The sequence below is a fragment of the Coregonus lavaretus genome (assembly GCF_964263955.1).
Source record: "Coregonus lavaretus genome assembly, chromosome: 36".
Lineage (NCBI taxonomy): Eukaryota > Metazoa > Chordata > Actinopteri > Salmoniformes > Salmonidae > Coregonus > Coregonus lavaretus.
In genome coordinates, this window is record NC_140023.1 from 22,657,123 (window position 1) to 22,670,369 (window position 13,247).

The 13,247-nt window shown below is 40.5% G+C and overlaps 1 protein-coding gene across 1 annotated transcript; it reads right to left on the reverse strand.

Moving 5' to 3' along the window:
- Positions 1–702: 702 nt before the first annotated feature.
- On the reverse strand, positions 703–6,928 carry LOC311110734 (zinc finger protein 518A-like). The gene is made up of 3 exons (XM_084153294.1): positions 6,794–6,928; positions 3,035–5,650; positions 703–2,821 (listed from the first exon to the last, which is right to left on the reverse strand). Exons 2-3 carry the CDS (start codon positions 5,634–5,636, stop codon positions 2,058–2,060), a joined length of 3,366 nt encoding a protein of 1,121 aa, XP_084009420.1. The 5' UTR covers positions 5,637–5,650; positions 6,794–6,928; the 3' UTR covers positions 703–2,057.
- Positions 6,929–13,247: the final 6,319 nt, after the last annotated feature.

The following is a 13,247-nucleotide window of genomic DNA, read 5'->3' on the forward strand; positions in this document are numbered from 1 at the left end:
CATCAAAACATACAACTTGTCATCTAATGAAAAGTTATATCAATCAATCGTTACAGAATGGCCCAATAAATACTAACTGTCTGGGCCATTTGTTGATACTATAATTATAGTATGCACTATAAAAGGCAAGTAAACATTATCACAGCAGGGGCTGTATTCTTTTTTCCTAAAATGATTTTTACCAAAGACCATGAATATCCAGAAAGGCTTTATTTTACCTTTATCCATTTTAACTGAGAGCTGAACTATCTTCCTCTATGGGCCCCTCTACCTCTCATTTGTCCTTGCCCTCAGCCTCTTACTTGGTCCATTCTTGCAAACAGGTGACATCTTTTAGGCATGAATAAGGACTGATTGCTGATTGAACAATTTTGCAAAGAAGTTTTGCACAGGTTCACATTCATGGGAGTAATTTGTATCAGCTATGACCAAATGTATAATTTTGTTTGTCATAATTTACTCAACTGAGTTTAGGGTCTTTTGTAGAGAGTTGTGTTTACTGCTTTGCAAAAATGTGCTTAGCATTTGCATTGTGTGTGAAAGCAATGAGAAATTACTTACAGTTTTGCAAAAAAATAATACTATTGTGCTCATTAGGTTATGATGGAGATCAAGTGGACCCCAGTTTAATTTAAAGTGTCTTAGCAATCGAGAAAAACTAAGATCCTACACCTGCACATGTTCAAGAATCACACATATATTGTCAAACTATTCGTATTTATTGATCTGTTCAACACATAATGCTACCAGGTGTTTCAAGATAAATACATATTCATTGTGTAACAAAAAAGGTCAGGCACTTGGTGAAAAACAAATGTTTTCTAGGTCAGAATTTTACTTATTTCTCTGACTTCTAAATACTACTACAAACCAGTTATTTTCTGTTGATCTGAAGAAATAAATGATGGGTGACTAATGCTGAAGTGTGCAAGAAGAAAGGGTATGCTCAGAAAGATGTGCTATGTGTATTTGTGATTTGGGCCTTGATCAATGGTCCTGGGCTGACTAACTACTGTAAAAGGAGCCCTTGCCATGGATACTGTGATATCATCAGAACATAAGGATACATGCAATAACATGTATCAAGACTGTGATAAGATTCATAAAGTGAAGTAATGGAAATAAATATTCACTGTCCGTTCACAGTGCAATTAAAAAACAGATTATCATTTCAAGTCACAATTGGAATTTCTTTCAGAAAAACAATATTTGTTGCATGTAAAACCAGCATTGTTATATGCACAAATGCCATCAGTCAACCATCCTACACAATATTATAAAACATTATAAAAAGGTATATTCTTTAGACTACTCCTGCTACTATCGCAGACTAACTTAACAAAATGAGCCCCACACAGGTGTAATACTATATTTGAAACCATTAATATTTTTCTTAAGTACTATATGCATACAAACAAAACAAACACATTCACTATTTTCTATGGCCAATCACAGAAAAAAAAAAAAAGAAAACAGTGTACAATGCAAATCAGAAATAAAACGTCAAATAAAATAGCTTTTTAAACAATGTTGGTATAGCCTAGTAACAAAGGAAATCTGCCATCCCCTCCCAAATGAATACCCTTACCACACACACTATGCATACCCGTATAACATTACATTTTCATGTTTAGAGCTTCTGAGGGTGTGCTAATTTGTGTCCTTATTACAGTGTTCTGTGAAAGATTCCTTATGACAGTGCACTTAGGTCAACTTAAATAGCATTGCATCTTGGCTAGACATAACTGAAACAACAAATAGATTGCTTCCAATCTAAAATGATGATAGCACTGAAAAATAAGTGGGTTTCAAATTAAATACTTCGAGTTGAGCAACGGAAAATGCACAAATGACTAGAGCCCTATTATTAGAGGCCTGTATTTTGGAAGAACTCACATTAAGTTATATTGATTTTGGACACTTATTAAGTCATTATTATCAACATTATTTCTCTAATAAGACAGTGAAATTAAGATCATTTCCATCTATCATATTTTCTGTCCATTGCTTTTGTACAGGAGCACCTTTCTCAACTTTGTATCCAGTGTAGGTGACATTTATGACTTTTCACTTTCCAGCCTATCCCACTCTCTAGTAGATTCCATCAGATGGCGCTGGCCATGGCCAATCCAGACCTCCTGATCACTAAAGACTCGGCCACAAAACCAGCAGCTAAATCTTAATGGCGGCTCAGTGCTGTGTGAGATTGCATTCACCACTTTGTACTTCTTTCTGCTCATCTTTTTCAGCTTCATTTTCAAGATGAATCTCTCTTTCACTCTGCTCTCAGGCCACCCACGTTCATTCGCTGGGGCATTTGCCCTAAACATATCACAACCCATGGCTGCAAGGGCCTTCACTGTTTTTCGAGACAGCACTACTTTTTGGACCTCTCCTTTGTACCTGTGGACTGTTTCCATGATATTTGTGACCTCGTGAATGTCTGTGTCTGGGTGATTTAGCACTACAACAGGCTGGTCTCCCCTTGGACGTGTAATGAGTTGAGTGAGACTTAATGGCAATAGCTTCAGGGTCCTCTCCACATCTCTAGGGCCTGGCTCCCGGTGATGCACCGCTGCTGGTGAGGCCTCTTCTTCTCCCACAACTTTCCGGAAGGCTTTTGAGAGGGGCTCAGGGGAGTCTTCTGTAGATAGCTCGCTCTGCCTCTTCCCTCTAACTGTCTGTTCATTTTTCTGCGGTGAGAGGCATATCCTGTCAAAGCCCTCCTGTTCTCCTACATCTCTTAGCGTGGTATTGGGGGGAAAGTCCTGAAAACAAACATCTGGAGTGTTGACCGGATTCTCTGACAAGTTTTTTATACCTGTTGAAATATTCAAAAAGAGAACAAAGCACAATTAGTCCAGTAAAAAAGAGAAGTAAACTGATACAAGAATGTTGACTCCATTTATTGTCTGTCAGGAAAGCATAGAGTGGCATGGACAGAATCATGCATGACAGGTAATGAGAAGTAAATATTTGGAAATACATTTAACAAATCAAGTTTTATTAATTTCAGTAAGATAGTTTTGGTTACCTTGTGGGGAAGTAAGGAAATGGAGTATGGGGGAGGGAGACATCATGATGACCTGAGCTTCTGTAGGTCCAACCCCTTCCAGGTCAGGCTGGTTATAGTTCACAGCTTCTCCTTCCAACTTCTCCTCCGTCATCTGGCCCAAATGATTTCCAGCTGATTTGGCTCCATTAGATACATGAGGTAGGCCTACCCTTGAACAATCTTGGCCATCCAGGACATGAGAATCCATGCCATTGTTCATTCCTCCTGTGTTTTCAGAACTGACAGTGTTTGGAAGCTCCACATTTTCGAAATGATATTCTAGGCTACTGTTTGTTGGGGTGCTTGGAGCGATTTTCAAATTTGGCTGGCTTTTATCGACAACGACTAAACTGTTCTGGCTCATAGTGCAAGTTTTAGATGCGGTGTTGTCTTCTTTAGTCTCAATGGAATGCAAGGATGCCTCTGTTTTGTCAGAGGTCTCTTGCTTTGCTGATGGTGTAACCTTGAGAACCAAATGTTTTTTGCCATCCACCATTCTTAAACCAATGGCCTCTGTAATGCAATTGGGAGGAACTGAAATCTTATTTTTTACCATGAGGGCACTAAGGTTGTTACCTCTGGGGCTGAAATGTCCAGGGTTTTGAATAAGGCCTCCCTCTGACTTTGATGACCTGGTGACCACATTGGAGTTGTGTTTCTGGTCAGTCTTGGGACATTTGGATTGTTTCTTTTTGCCATTTTCAGTTGACAGTGCTCTTTTAAGAAATTGCTGTGTCTTCTCCAAAGTTTTCTGTGGGTGCTCTAGACTGTGGCAATCATTCAGCAAACCTCCTCCTAACAGGGGAAGAGGACCTTGTGACATCCACTGCATTTCCTTAACTGGGTTCTTCTTCAGGAGGAGCTTTAATGCTGGTGATGATTCTTTCTCTACAGTTTTAGAGCCGACCACTTTCTTTCGCACCCTTTTTTTGTCCCCCATAGTATTGGAAGAGCGCAGAGCTTCAGGAAAGGATTTTTGCTCCTTTTTACTTTTCTCCTTTGGCAACTTTGACATTTTGATTTCATCTGCCGTGTCTTCACAGTGATTCACATCTTTGGGTTCTGCATTGTTTCTGTGCACTTGGCCAACCCTTGTTTCCTGGTTCTCTCTATTTTCTTGAATTTGATCATATTTTACTAACTCATTTAGGGTTGAAATAGTGGCAACATCATTTTGTGTCAAGAATGATCCTGGCCAACTGGGTGGCTTGGTCTTTGGAGGGATAATTGAATTTGATTCGCATCCATTTGCATTAGAGTCCCCAGCACTAGTTTGAGAAGCAATCTTCTCTGACTCCTGCTCAGTGACACACAATGACGTCTTTGTTGTGTCAGTGGTCTCTTGCTTTGTTGATGGTGTAACCTTGAGAACCAAATGTTTTTTGCCTTCCACCATTTTTAAACCAATTGCTTCAGTAGTGCCATTCGGAGGAACTGAAATCTTGTTTTTGAGCATGAGGACAGTGAGGTCCTTGCCTGTGTTTGGGAATCCAGGGTTGGATATCATGCAGTTGTCAGAGTTTGAAAAGGAAGTCATGGCTTTGGGTACATTTGAAAGTACAGTCTTAAGAGCTTCAGCAGCAACAGACTTCTCTAAAAATTGCTGGGTCTCCTCCAAAGCCCTCTCTGGATTTGACAATCTGCAATATTTATCCAGGAATCCTTCCCCCGACAGAGAAAGACAGCCTTGTGACATCCAGTTATTTTCCCTCACTGTACTCCTTGTCACTGTGTGCTTCAGTCTTGGGGATGAGTTATCTACTGTTTTAGGACCAAACTCTTTCATTTTCAGCTTGTTTTTTTGGCTAGTCTCTTTACTATGGATGGTGGCCATGTGCTTTCTGATGATATCTTTTCGAAGCGCTTTATAGTCACAGAACTGACAACTGAAGGGGAATTGTGCTGTTTTGGCCATGAGATGTCTCTGCAAATCCGGGTCAGCAGGATTTGAATTATCAGCCATGCCACCTGCTTGCGGCATCATGTTATGTAGATACATGTGCTCCAAAAATGCTCCTACATCTCTTGTGGAGAACTTGCACTTCTCGCAAGAGTAGTGGCCATTCAAGCTGTGGTGCATGTTTAAATGTGTGGTGAGCTGCAAGAGAGTGCGCTGGACATTGTCATTGCATATGTTGCAGCTGACAAAAGTGTCTCTGTGGCCTAATTGGTGAACTTGAAGGCGGGAGAATTCCTGTGTAATAAAACTGCAAATGTCACAAGGAAAGATTGGTTGGCTTCCTGGGTGAGTTTCCTGAAAGTGCCTCAGTAAGTCATTAGGGCTGAATTCTGTGCTGCCTTTGCATTCAAAACATCTAAACCTGAGTATATTTCCATAAACCTTTGTCACATGTTGACTCTTTTGTGCTTTAAGGGGTGTCTTCTTCAAATACCTCTGCTCTGTGCTTTTCTCCTTGTCCTCTATCTTCTTTGGCCAATGCTTATCTTCACTTTGCATAGTTGGGGGCTGATCGGCAGCTTTCCTGAGACGGAGTCGTTTGTGCCAATTTTTGTCCTCATCATCGACAACTTTACTATTACCTCCAGCAGGGACATCTAATTCAGCATGCGCTGGATCCATGTCAATTCAGGCCTCTGTAACAGATTTAAAAGAAACAATCGACAATTGATTTGCAAGCCAGCAATTCATTATAGACAAAAACATTTTCACATAAACAGTCAACAATATTGATTTAACTTGGCTTCATATTTTTGAAAGAAGATGCCTAAATAGCACAAAACATTTTCACCAAACTCAACAATATCCTGGTCTGTAAACTGGCAACCATCAAAGATCATATGCAAATGTTCACTCAGAATCTACAGTGTACAGCCCACACAGAGACCGGACCTGAGAAAATAATATATTAGGATATATGTTTGAAATGGTCATCAAATTATCCTGATCTGTAATCAATTATGTCAACTAGAATTGTGTTATGTTTGCCTTTGTTCTTACCACAGTCAATAAATGCAAAATGCAAAACCTTAGTCTTCACTATAAGGCTAGTAACTAGCAATATTCTCAATTCAAAACTACTCTGTAGCCTACCTGCGTGACTAATTGCCAGTGTAGTGCATGATCTCACAACCCACATCATGGGTCATCCTGATCCACCTGTTGCAGATTCAATGTAGCCTAATTACATTTGAGACTATTTACTATAGGGGAAATGTATAACTCAATTAGGCTATCGTTTACTCAAATGGTGTGCCATGCAAGTTTCTCAATGTGACTGACCAAAGGACTTGCTACAATTGACCAAATCTGACCAAACTTGCATTTGAAATAGGTAAACAAGCCCACCTGTTCCCTATGGGTCTCAGTAGAAGAAAATATTCAACGCTAAATTGGTTGCTTGCCGCTAAAGAAAGGTTATTACAGAATGTTACTGTTAGCTTTGCATTAGATCAAAGCTGTCAGCCATTTATGTTGTGCTGTTCGGCTTGAACAAAACAAACTGACTGAGAAGCTTCATTAACATGTAACAAACAAACGCGTGAATGTATTGTTTAAAAGCGATTCATATTTTGCTTTGACCATCACTCATCATCACCTTTGCCTCACTGCCTTGTAAAACATTTACTGTGAAGTATGAGCTTTTGAACCGCTGGCTGACATGGCAGTTTATTGATTTGAATGAAATATACATAAACAGCTCATGTGAGAAAGTGGAAAGAAAAAATGCATGACAAAAAGTTAATATCATCAATGTATCTGAACCGAAATATATTTACCGCAGAGTACAGCTCCGATACAATTGGACAACGTCGATGTATAATTCGAGACTTCGGTTGGTTTTTTCATTTCTTTTGTAGGTTTGACAGCTCAGCGAATGGCAGCCATGACAGCTTCATCCGGGGATTACGCACAGGAGAGCTCTTCAGCAGAGTGCCAGAACGGATGAATAATGGATCATGTACCGCTTTTAGCCTACATGACAGAGATACGGCTGAAGTAGACTATCCAAGCGTGTTTTATTATATCGCGAGTCGATATAGTCATTTTTTTACTGTAACTTTGAGACACGTGCCCTCCATTAGTTTATACCAGTGTTATTACTGTTCGAGGGAGTCTTAACAAAATTAGGCTACACTTCCTTTTTCTCTCCAAATAGCCTACTGTTCACTGAACAGGGTGATATGGCCCATCTCTTCCTGGTGTTTTGTGCTTTCCGTGAAAATATTATTATGCAAAACATTTTTGGGGGCGAGATTGCACCCTTTAAAATAATAATAATAATAATAATAATAATAATACAATTTAAGGTAAATAATGCTCGGTAAATGTTCACTTGTATGTGATAGTCTTTTTGGGTAATATATTTGTTAATAAGCAAGGAATTGCATAATCCCCTTTTGACCACCTTAAAGGGACAATCAATCTGCAGTTCAAATAATAACAAAGTGGTACTTTTTGGGAAAAAGCTGAGGGATGGACCTGGAGAAATGTAACCACTCTCAAAATCATAGACAGAGCTATGGATGCAAGGACAGACCATCCAGGATATCAACATTATAGTGTCAACCATGTTTTGAGGCTATACTGTGTTTGTTTACAATTGCATTATTTACAAACAATGGAGTTAAACAAGCTTATATTTTGGGTTCTGATGAGGTACGACAGTTAACTAAGGTCATGAGGCATTTATAAGTAATATTCTTCAATAATCAATGGGTATGTATCATTCATTTAAAATTCAAAAAACGGATGTAGCAGTCGCAGATTGCCTCTTTGCTACACTGGTGTCAGGGGGTGGGATGGTGCCTCAATCAGACCATAGAAGCCTGCTGATAAAGTTACATGAGAGACTAAAGCTTCTGGATGGAGGAAGCAGGAGGGTACGTGCCCATGTCCTTTGCTGCTATGGGCAATGGAAAAGGGGTTGGACTAACAGATCAGGGATTTGGGTTAAAGACATGTTTGGGATACAGCGCTAATTGAAGTCTTTTCAACAGTCCTCCTTTGAAATCTGTGAATACATTAATTTAGCTGCTTGAAATGATGGTAATACTTTACCTAAATCCTATAGTAATGCTTTATTATTTGTTACAAACATGTAGGAGGAGTTATAATATCTTATAATACCCTAAGGTTTATAATAAGTTGTCTCTATGTAGGACATTTTAAATTGACTCAAAATAAGTGTTATTTTGTGAGGATAATTATGAAATTATAATAAGACTTTATAAGGGGTAAAACATGCTTAAGACAAGTCTTACGGTGCATAATAACCACATCATGATGCATTATATGTGCAAGTGTTACCGAAATGACTCAGCAGGTTTTCGAGAAGTCTCATAGCCTGTTCTGGGTTTTCGCCTGTAACATTGTTGTCCCTCTCTTTTTAATTCAGCTGACCACCTTGGAGAGATTTTTCGCCTATACTGTATTTGCTATGCTGGATAAAAGTCAATATAAAGAGGGCCATGAAGACTAGTAAACCTTTATATCCACAGAAAGCTGGAGAGCTGTAGAATACAGTGGACTGCTCCATATTTCTGTGAGACGTACTCAATTGGCACAGCCTCAAATACATCATAGAAATATGTTTTTTCTAAAAAATAATATTGAGTATCAAATAAAAAATGTATTCACATTTTAAATGTAAATTAACTTTTCTTTTCACCCTTTGAATCCTTTCCATATAATGTTTCAAACAGATGGTGCAAGAAAGTACATGGATTCTCCCCCAAAAATCTCAAAATGTTTGTGGTACTTACATTACTTACATTAATTTCACTTGTAGTGTTGGCCCCCTCTGTCGGACATGGACAAACAATAGGCCTACACCAACCGATGCGAATTGAGCAGCCCGTTCGTTTGGTATAATCTGTGTCCAAATCGGACAAACACATGCATATTTATTGAAAATGTTCTTGTATTTTTTGCTTTCAGGAGGTCTGTGGGGCTGATATCAAGTCTGCTAGCGCCAAAATTTCATTTAATTCTTAAAGAGATGGGTGGGGATGAGGCTTAAGACGGTGTGAACAATACTGAAATATTGAAAGCATTTAATGAGACAACAAAAAGTTGTGCAACATTAAAATATTGTCAGATTTACATTGTGTAATTTATTAACGGTCCCTAACTATCCCCAGAGATAGGCTATCCAAAGTCAAACCAACTTTGCCACGGGTGCACAGGAGCCAGCTGAAGCTAATTGGCGAAATCATTTGGCTAACTCTTCCCACCTGCGAACACACACGAGACACCCACATCAAACCACACCCCGAAACCAACTCACGTATGAATTTAGCCATGGCCGCAAGCATTTCTTAATGAACCAAATCTAAAACGAGACCAAATCAGGAAGTGCAGTAGCCCTTTAAATCTCATGAGCCACTGCATGTTACAAATTCCCTGCCGGTGACTCTAACACCATCCCACACACTGCACCAAATACCCTAGTTTTGTACTCCTAATTATCAGTACACATATGAATACTCTTGTCACTCTGTTGTCACTCGGAAGATCTACAGCCTTTTATCTGTCAACACTTAAAAGCAGCTTTTTCTCCCAACTGTTTGATAATGGGAACACGGGTGAACACCAGTCAATGGGGACTAACGATCCAGACAACCACTGTGTCCAGCCTAAGACATGCTCTCTACATGCAGGGAAGTGGCAGCACTAAAGAAAATACCCTTACACTCACACCTGACCATTGCACTTGCACATGTCTACAGCCCTCTTTCAGAGACACAAACTTTCTGACTCTTCAGTAGACGTCCCTCCCCCGGCAGGAGCCTAGCAGGCTAGGGGGTCATAAACTGGCCCTTCACATCTATGACAATGGCCACTGGTTGGTCGCTAGGGGCTGTTGCTAGGGGGCCAGACATCAGCCCATCCTTCTGGCTCTGCAGGTCATACTCATAGAATTAGGAATTAGAATACTAGAATGGACATGAACCCAATCGAGATGTTGTGGCAGGACTTGAAACGAGCAGTTCATGCTTGAAAACCCACAAATGTCGCTGAGTTAAGCAGTTCTGCATGGAAGAATGGGCCAAAATTCCTCCACAGCAACGTGAGAGACTGATCAACAACTACAGGAAGTGTTTGGTTGAAGTAATTGCTGCTAAAGGTGGCACAACCAGTTATTGAGTGTAGGGGGCATTGGGTGTTGCATAACTTTGTTAATGAAATAAATGAAATAAGTATGTAATTGTTGTGTTTTTTTGTTCACTTAGGTTCCCTTTATCTAATATTAGGTTTTGGTTGAAGATCTGATCTGTACTCCTGAGTGGCGCAGTGGTCTAAGGCACTGCATCGCAGTGCTAACTGTGCCACTAGAGATCCTGGTTCGAATCCAGGCTCTGTCGCAGCTGGCCGCGACCGGGAGACTCATGGGCGGCGCACAATTCGTCCAGGGGAGGGAATGGCCGGCAGGGATGTAGCTCAGTTGATAGAGCATGGTGTTTGCAACGCCAGGGTTGTGGGTTTGATTCCCACGGGGGGCCAGTATAAAAAAAAAAAAAAGATGTATTCACTAACTGTAAGTTGCTCTGGATAAGAGCGTCTGCTAAATGACTAAAATGTAAATGTAATCTGATAACATTCAATATGCAAAAAACAGAGAAAGGGGGCAAATACTTTTTCACTGCACTATATGTTTGTTAGCTACAGTGAGGGAAAAAAGTATTTGATACCCTGCTGATTTTGTACGTTTGCCCACTGACAAAGAAATGATCAGTCTATAATTTTAATGGTAGGTTTATTTGAACAGTGAGAGACAGAATAACAACAAAAAAATCCAGAAAAACGCATGTCAAAAATGTTATAAATTGATTTGCATTTTAATGAGGGAAATAAGTATTTGACCCCCTCTCAATCAGAAAGATTTCTGGCTCCCAGGTGTCTTTTATACAGGTAACGAGCTGAGATTAGGAGCACACTCTTAAAGGGAGTGATCCTAATCTCAGCTTGTTACCTGTATAAAAGACACCTGTCCACAGAAGCAATCAATCAGATTCCAAACTCTCCACCATGGCCAAGACCAAAGAGCTCTCCAAGGATGTCAGGGACAAGATTGTAGACCTACACAAGGCTGGAATGGGCTACAAGACCATCGCCAAGCAGCTTGGTGAGAAGGTGACAACAGTTGGTGCGATTATTCGCAAATGGAAGAAACACAAAATAACTGTCAATCTCCCTCGGCCTGGGGCTCCATGCAAGATCTCACCTCGTGGAGTTGCAATGATCATGAGAACGGTGAGGAATCAGCCCAGAACTACACGGGAGGATCTTGTCAATGATCTCAAGGCAGCTGGGACCATAGTCACCAAGAAAACAATTGGTAACACACTACGCCGTGAAGGACTGAAATTCTGCGGTAACACACTACGCCGTGAAGGACTGAAATTCTGCAGCGCCCGCAAGGTCCCCCTGCTCAAGAAAGCACATATAAAGGCCCGTCTGAAGTTTGCCCATGAACATTTGAATGATTCAGAGGAGAACTGGGTGAAAGTGTTGTGGTCAGATGAGACCAAAATCGAGCTCTTTGGCATCAACTCAACTCGTCGTGTTTGGAGGAGGAGGAAATGCTGCTTATGACCCCAAGAACACCATCCCCACCGTCAAACATGGAGGTGGAAACATTATGCTTTGGGGGTGTTTTTCTGCTAAGGGGACAGGACAACTTCACCGCATCAAAGGGACGATGGACGGGGCCATGTACTGTCAAATCTTGGGTGAGAACCTCCTTCCCTCAGCCAGGGCATTGAAAATGGGTCGTGGATGGGTATTCCAGCATGACAATGACCCAAAACACACGGCCAAGGCAACAAAGGAGTGGCTCAAGAAGATGCACATTAAGGTCCTGGAGTGGTCTAGCCAGACAGTTTTAGATGAACGATTCCATACATTTTTCGAATTAACTGCCAATATGCCAACATTCCATTCAAACAATGCAGTCAATCCACAGCCAACACTGGCTGAACTCGTTTGATGATAGGATTTAGACAAGTTGTTAATGCAACAAGTACTTAGATAAGTTGTAAATTTAACAAGTAACAGGATCTCTATGGTCACACTCAGATCTCTGCAGTCTCCTCCAAGCAGTGGCAGAGAGAATAGCAAAGCTCACCTCTGTCCTACACAGTAATATCTCAATCATATCTCTGTGGGATGGTGTGCTGGGCATGTTTAAAAAACACTACCATTCCCACCATTTCCATTCGATGTCTGTTGTATGTAAATAAAGTATCCTTGTGTGTAACTCTGTGAGGTTGCCTCATTCCCCTCTGAACGGGGGAGGTGCTAGCGGGTCATGATTACAGATCAGCTCAAATGGAGAGTCGCTCTCCAACACTGCACGATGCACACTAAGAGGTGTCTGGTTCTGACCTAAGCCTAAACTGATTCCTCCTATACTGCTTTGTAAATCCACCAGATCATGAACGTAGGACACTACATATCTGCTCCAATGTACACAAGTGACAAACACTCTTAGGCCTTCCAGCTGAAGCAACTCCGGTTGTTAGCTTTTTTGTATTTGAATGGGAGACATGAATTTACAACGGGCGTGTTCGAGAGGATCACTTTTGTCAAGACGTTGACCAACGTTGGTTACCACCTTTCAAAGTTTGTTGCATTATGGGTATAAAAATGTTCAGACTTGCGACTATGTGTCCACTGAATGACCTTTACAACAACCATGTGATCTAAGGTCATGAACTTTTGAATGCTGTCGACTTGATATTTTTGCTCCTCACCAACTGCAACTTGAAGTCGGAAGCAAATCATTGTGGGAGACAATCTTCATCTGTTTTTTTGGAAGTAAAAAGCACTAAATGCTCATAAGTGGTTGATGTCGCCACCTATCATTGGTTATTATCAATGCATGTTTACTGTTTTGGGTGGATTACTATACTGAAGAAAAATATAAAACGCAACATGTAAAGTGTTGGTCCCATGTTTCATGAGCTGAAATAAAAGATCCCAGAAATTTTCCATACGCACAAAAAGCTTATTTCTCTCAGATTTTGTGCACAAAAAGCTTATTTCTCTCAGATTTTGTGCACAAATTTGTTTACATCCCTATTAGTGAGCATTTCTCATTTGCCAAGATAATCCATCCACCTGACAGGTGTGGCATGTCAAGAAGCTTATTAAACAGCATGATCATTACACAGGTGCACCTTGTGCTGGGGACAATAAAAGGCCATTAAAATGTGCAGTTTTGTCACA

What these genes read in the sequence shown, in the direction of transcription:
- LOC311110734 (XM_084153294.1), bottom strand. Translation starts at nt 5,636, where the DNA reads ATGGATCCAGCGCATGCTGAATTAGATGTCCCTGCTGGAGGTAATAGT. An exon ending in TTTCCTTACTTCCCCACAAG is followed by an intron (nt 2,822 to 3,034) that starts GTAACCAAAACT and finishes ATATTTCAACAG; the next exon opens with GTATAAAAAACTTGTCAGAG.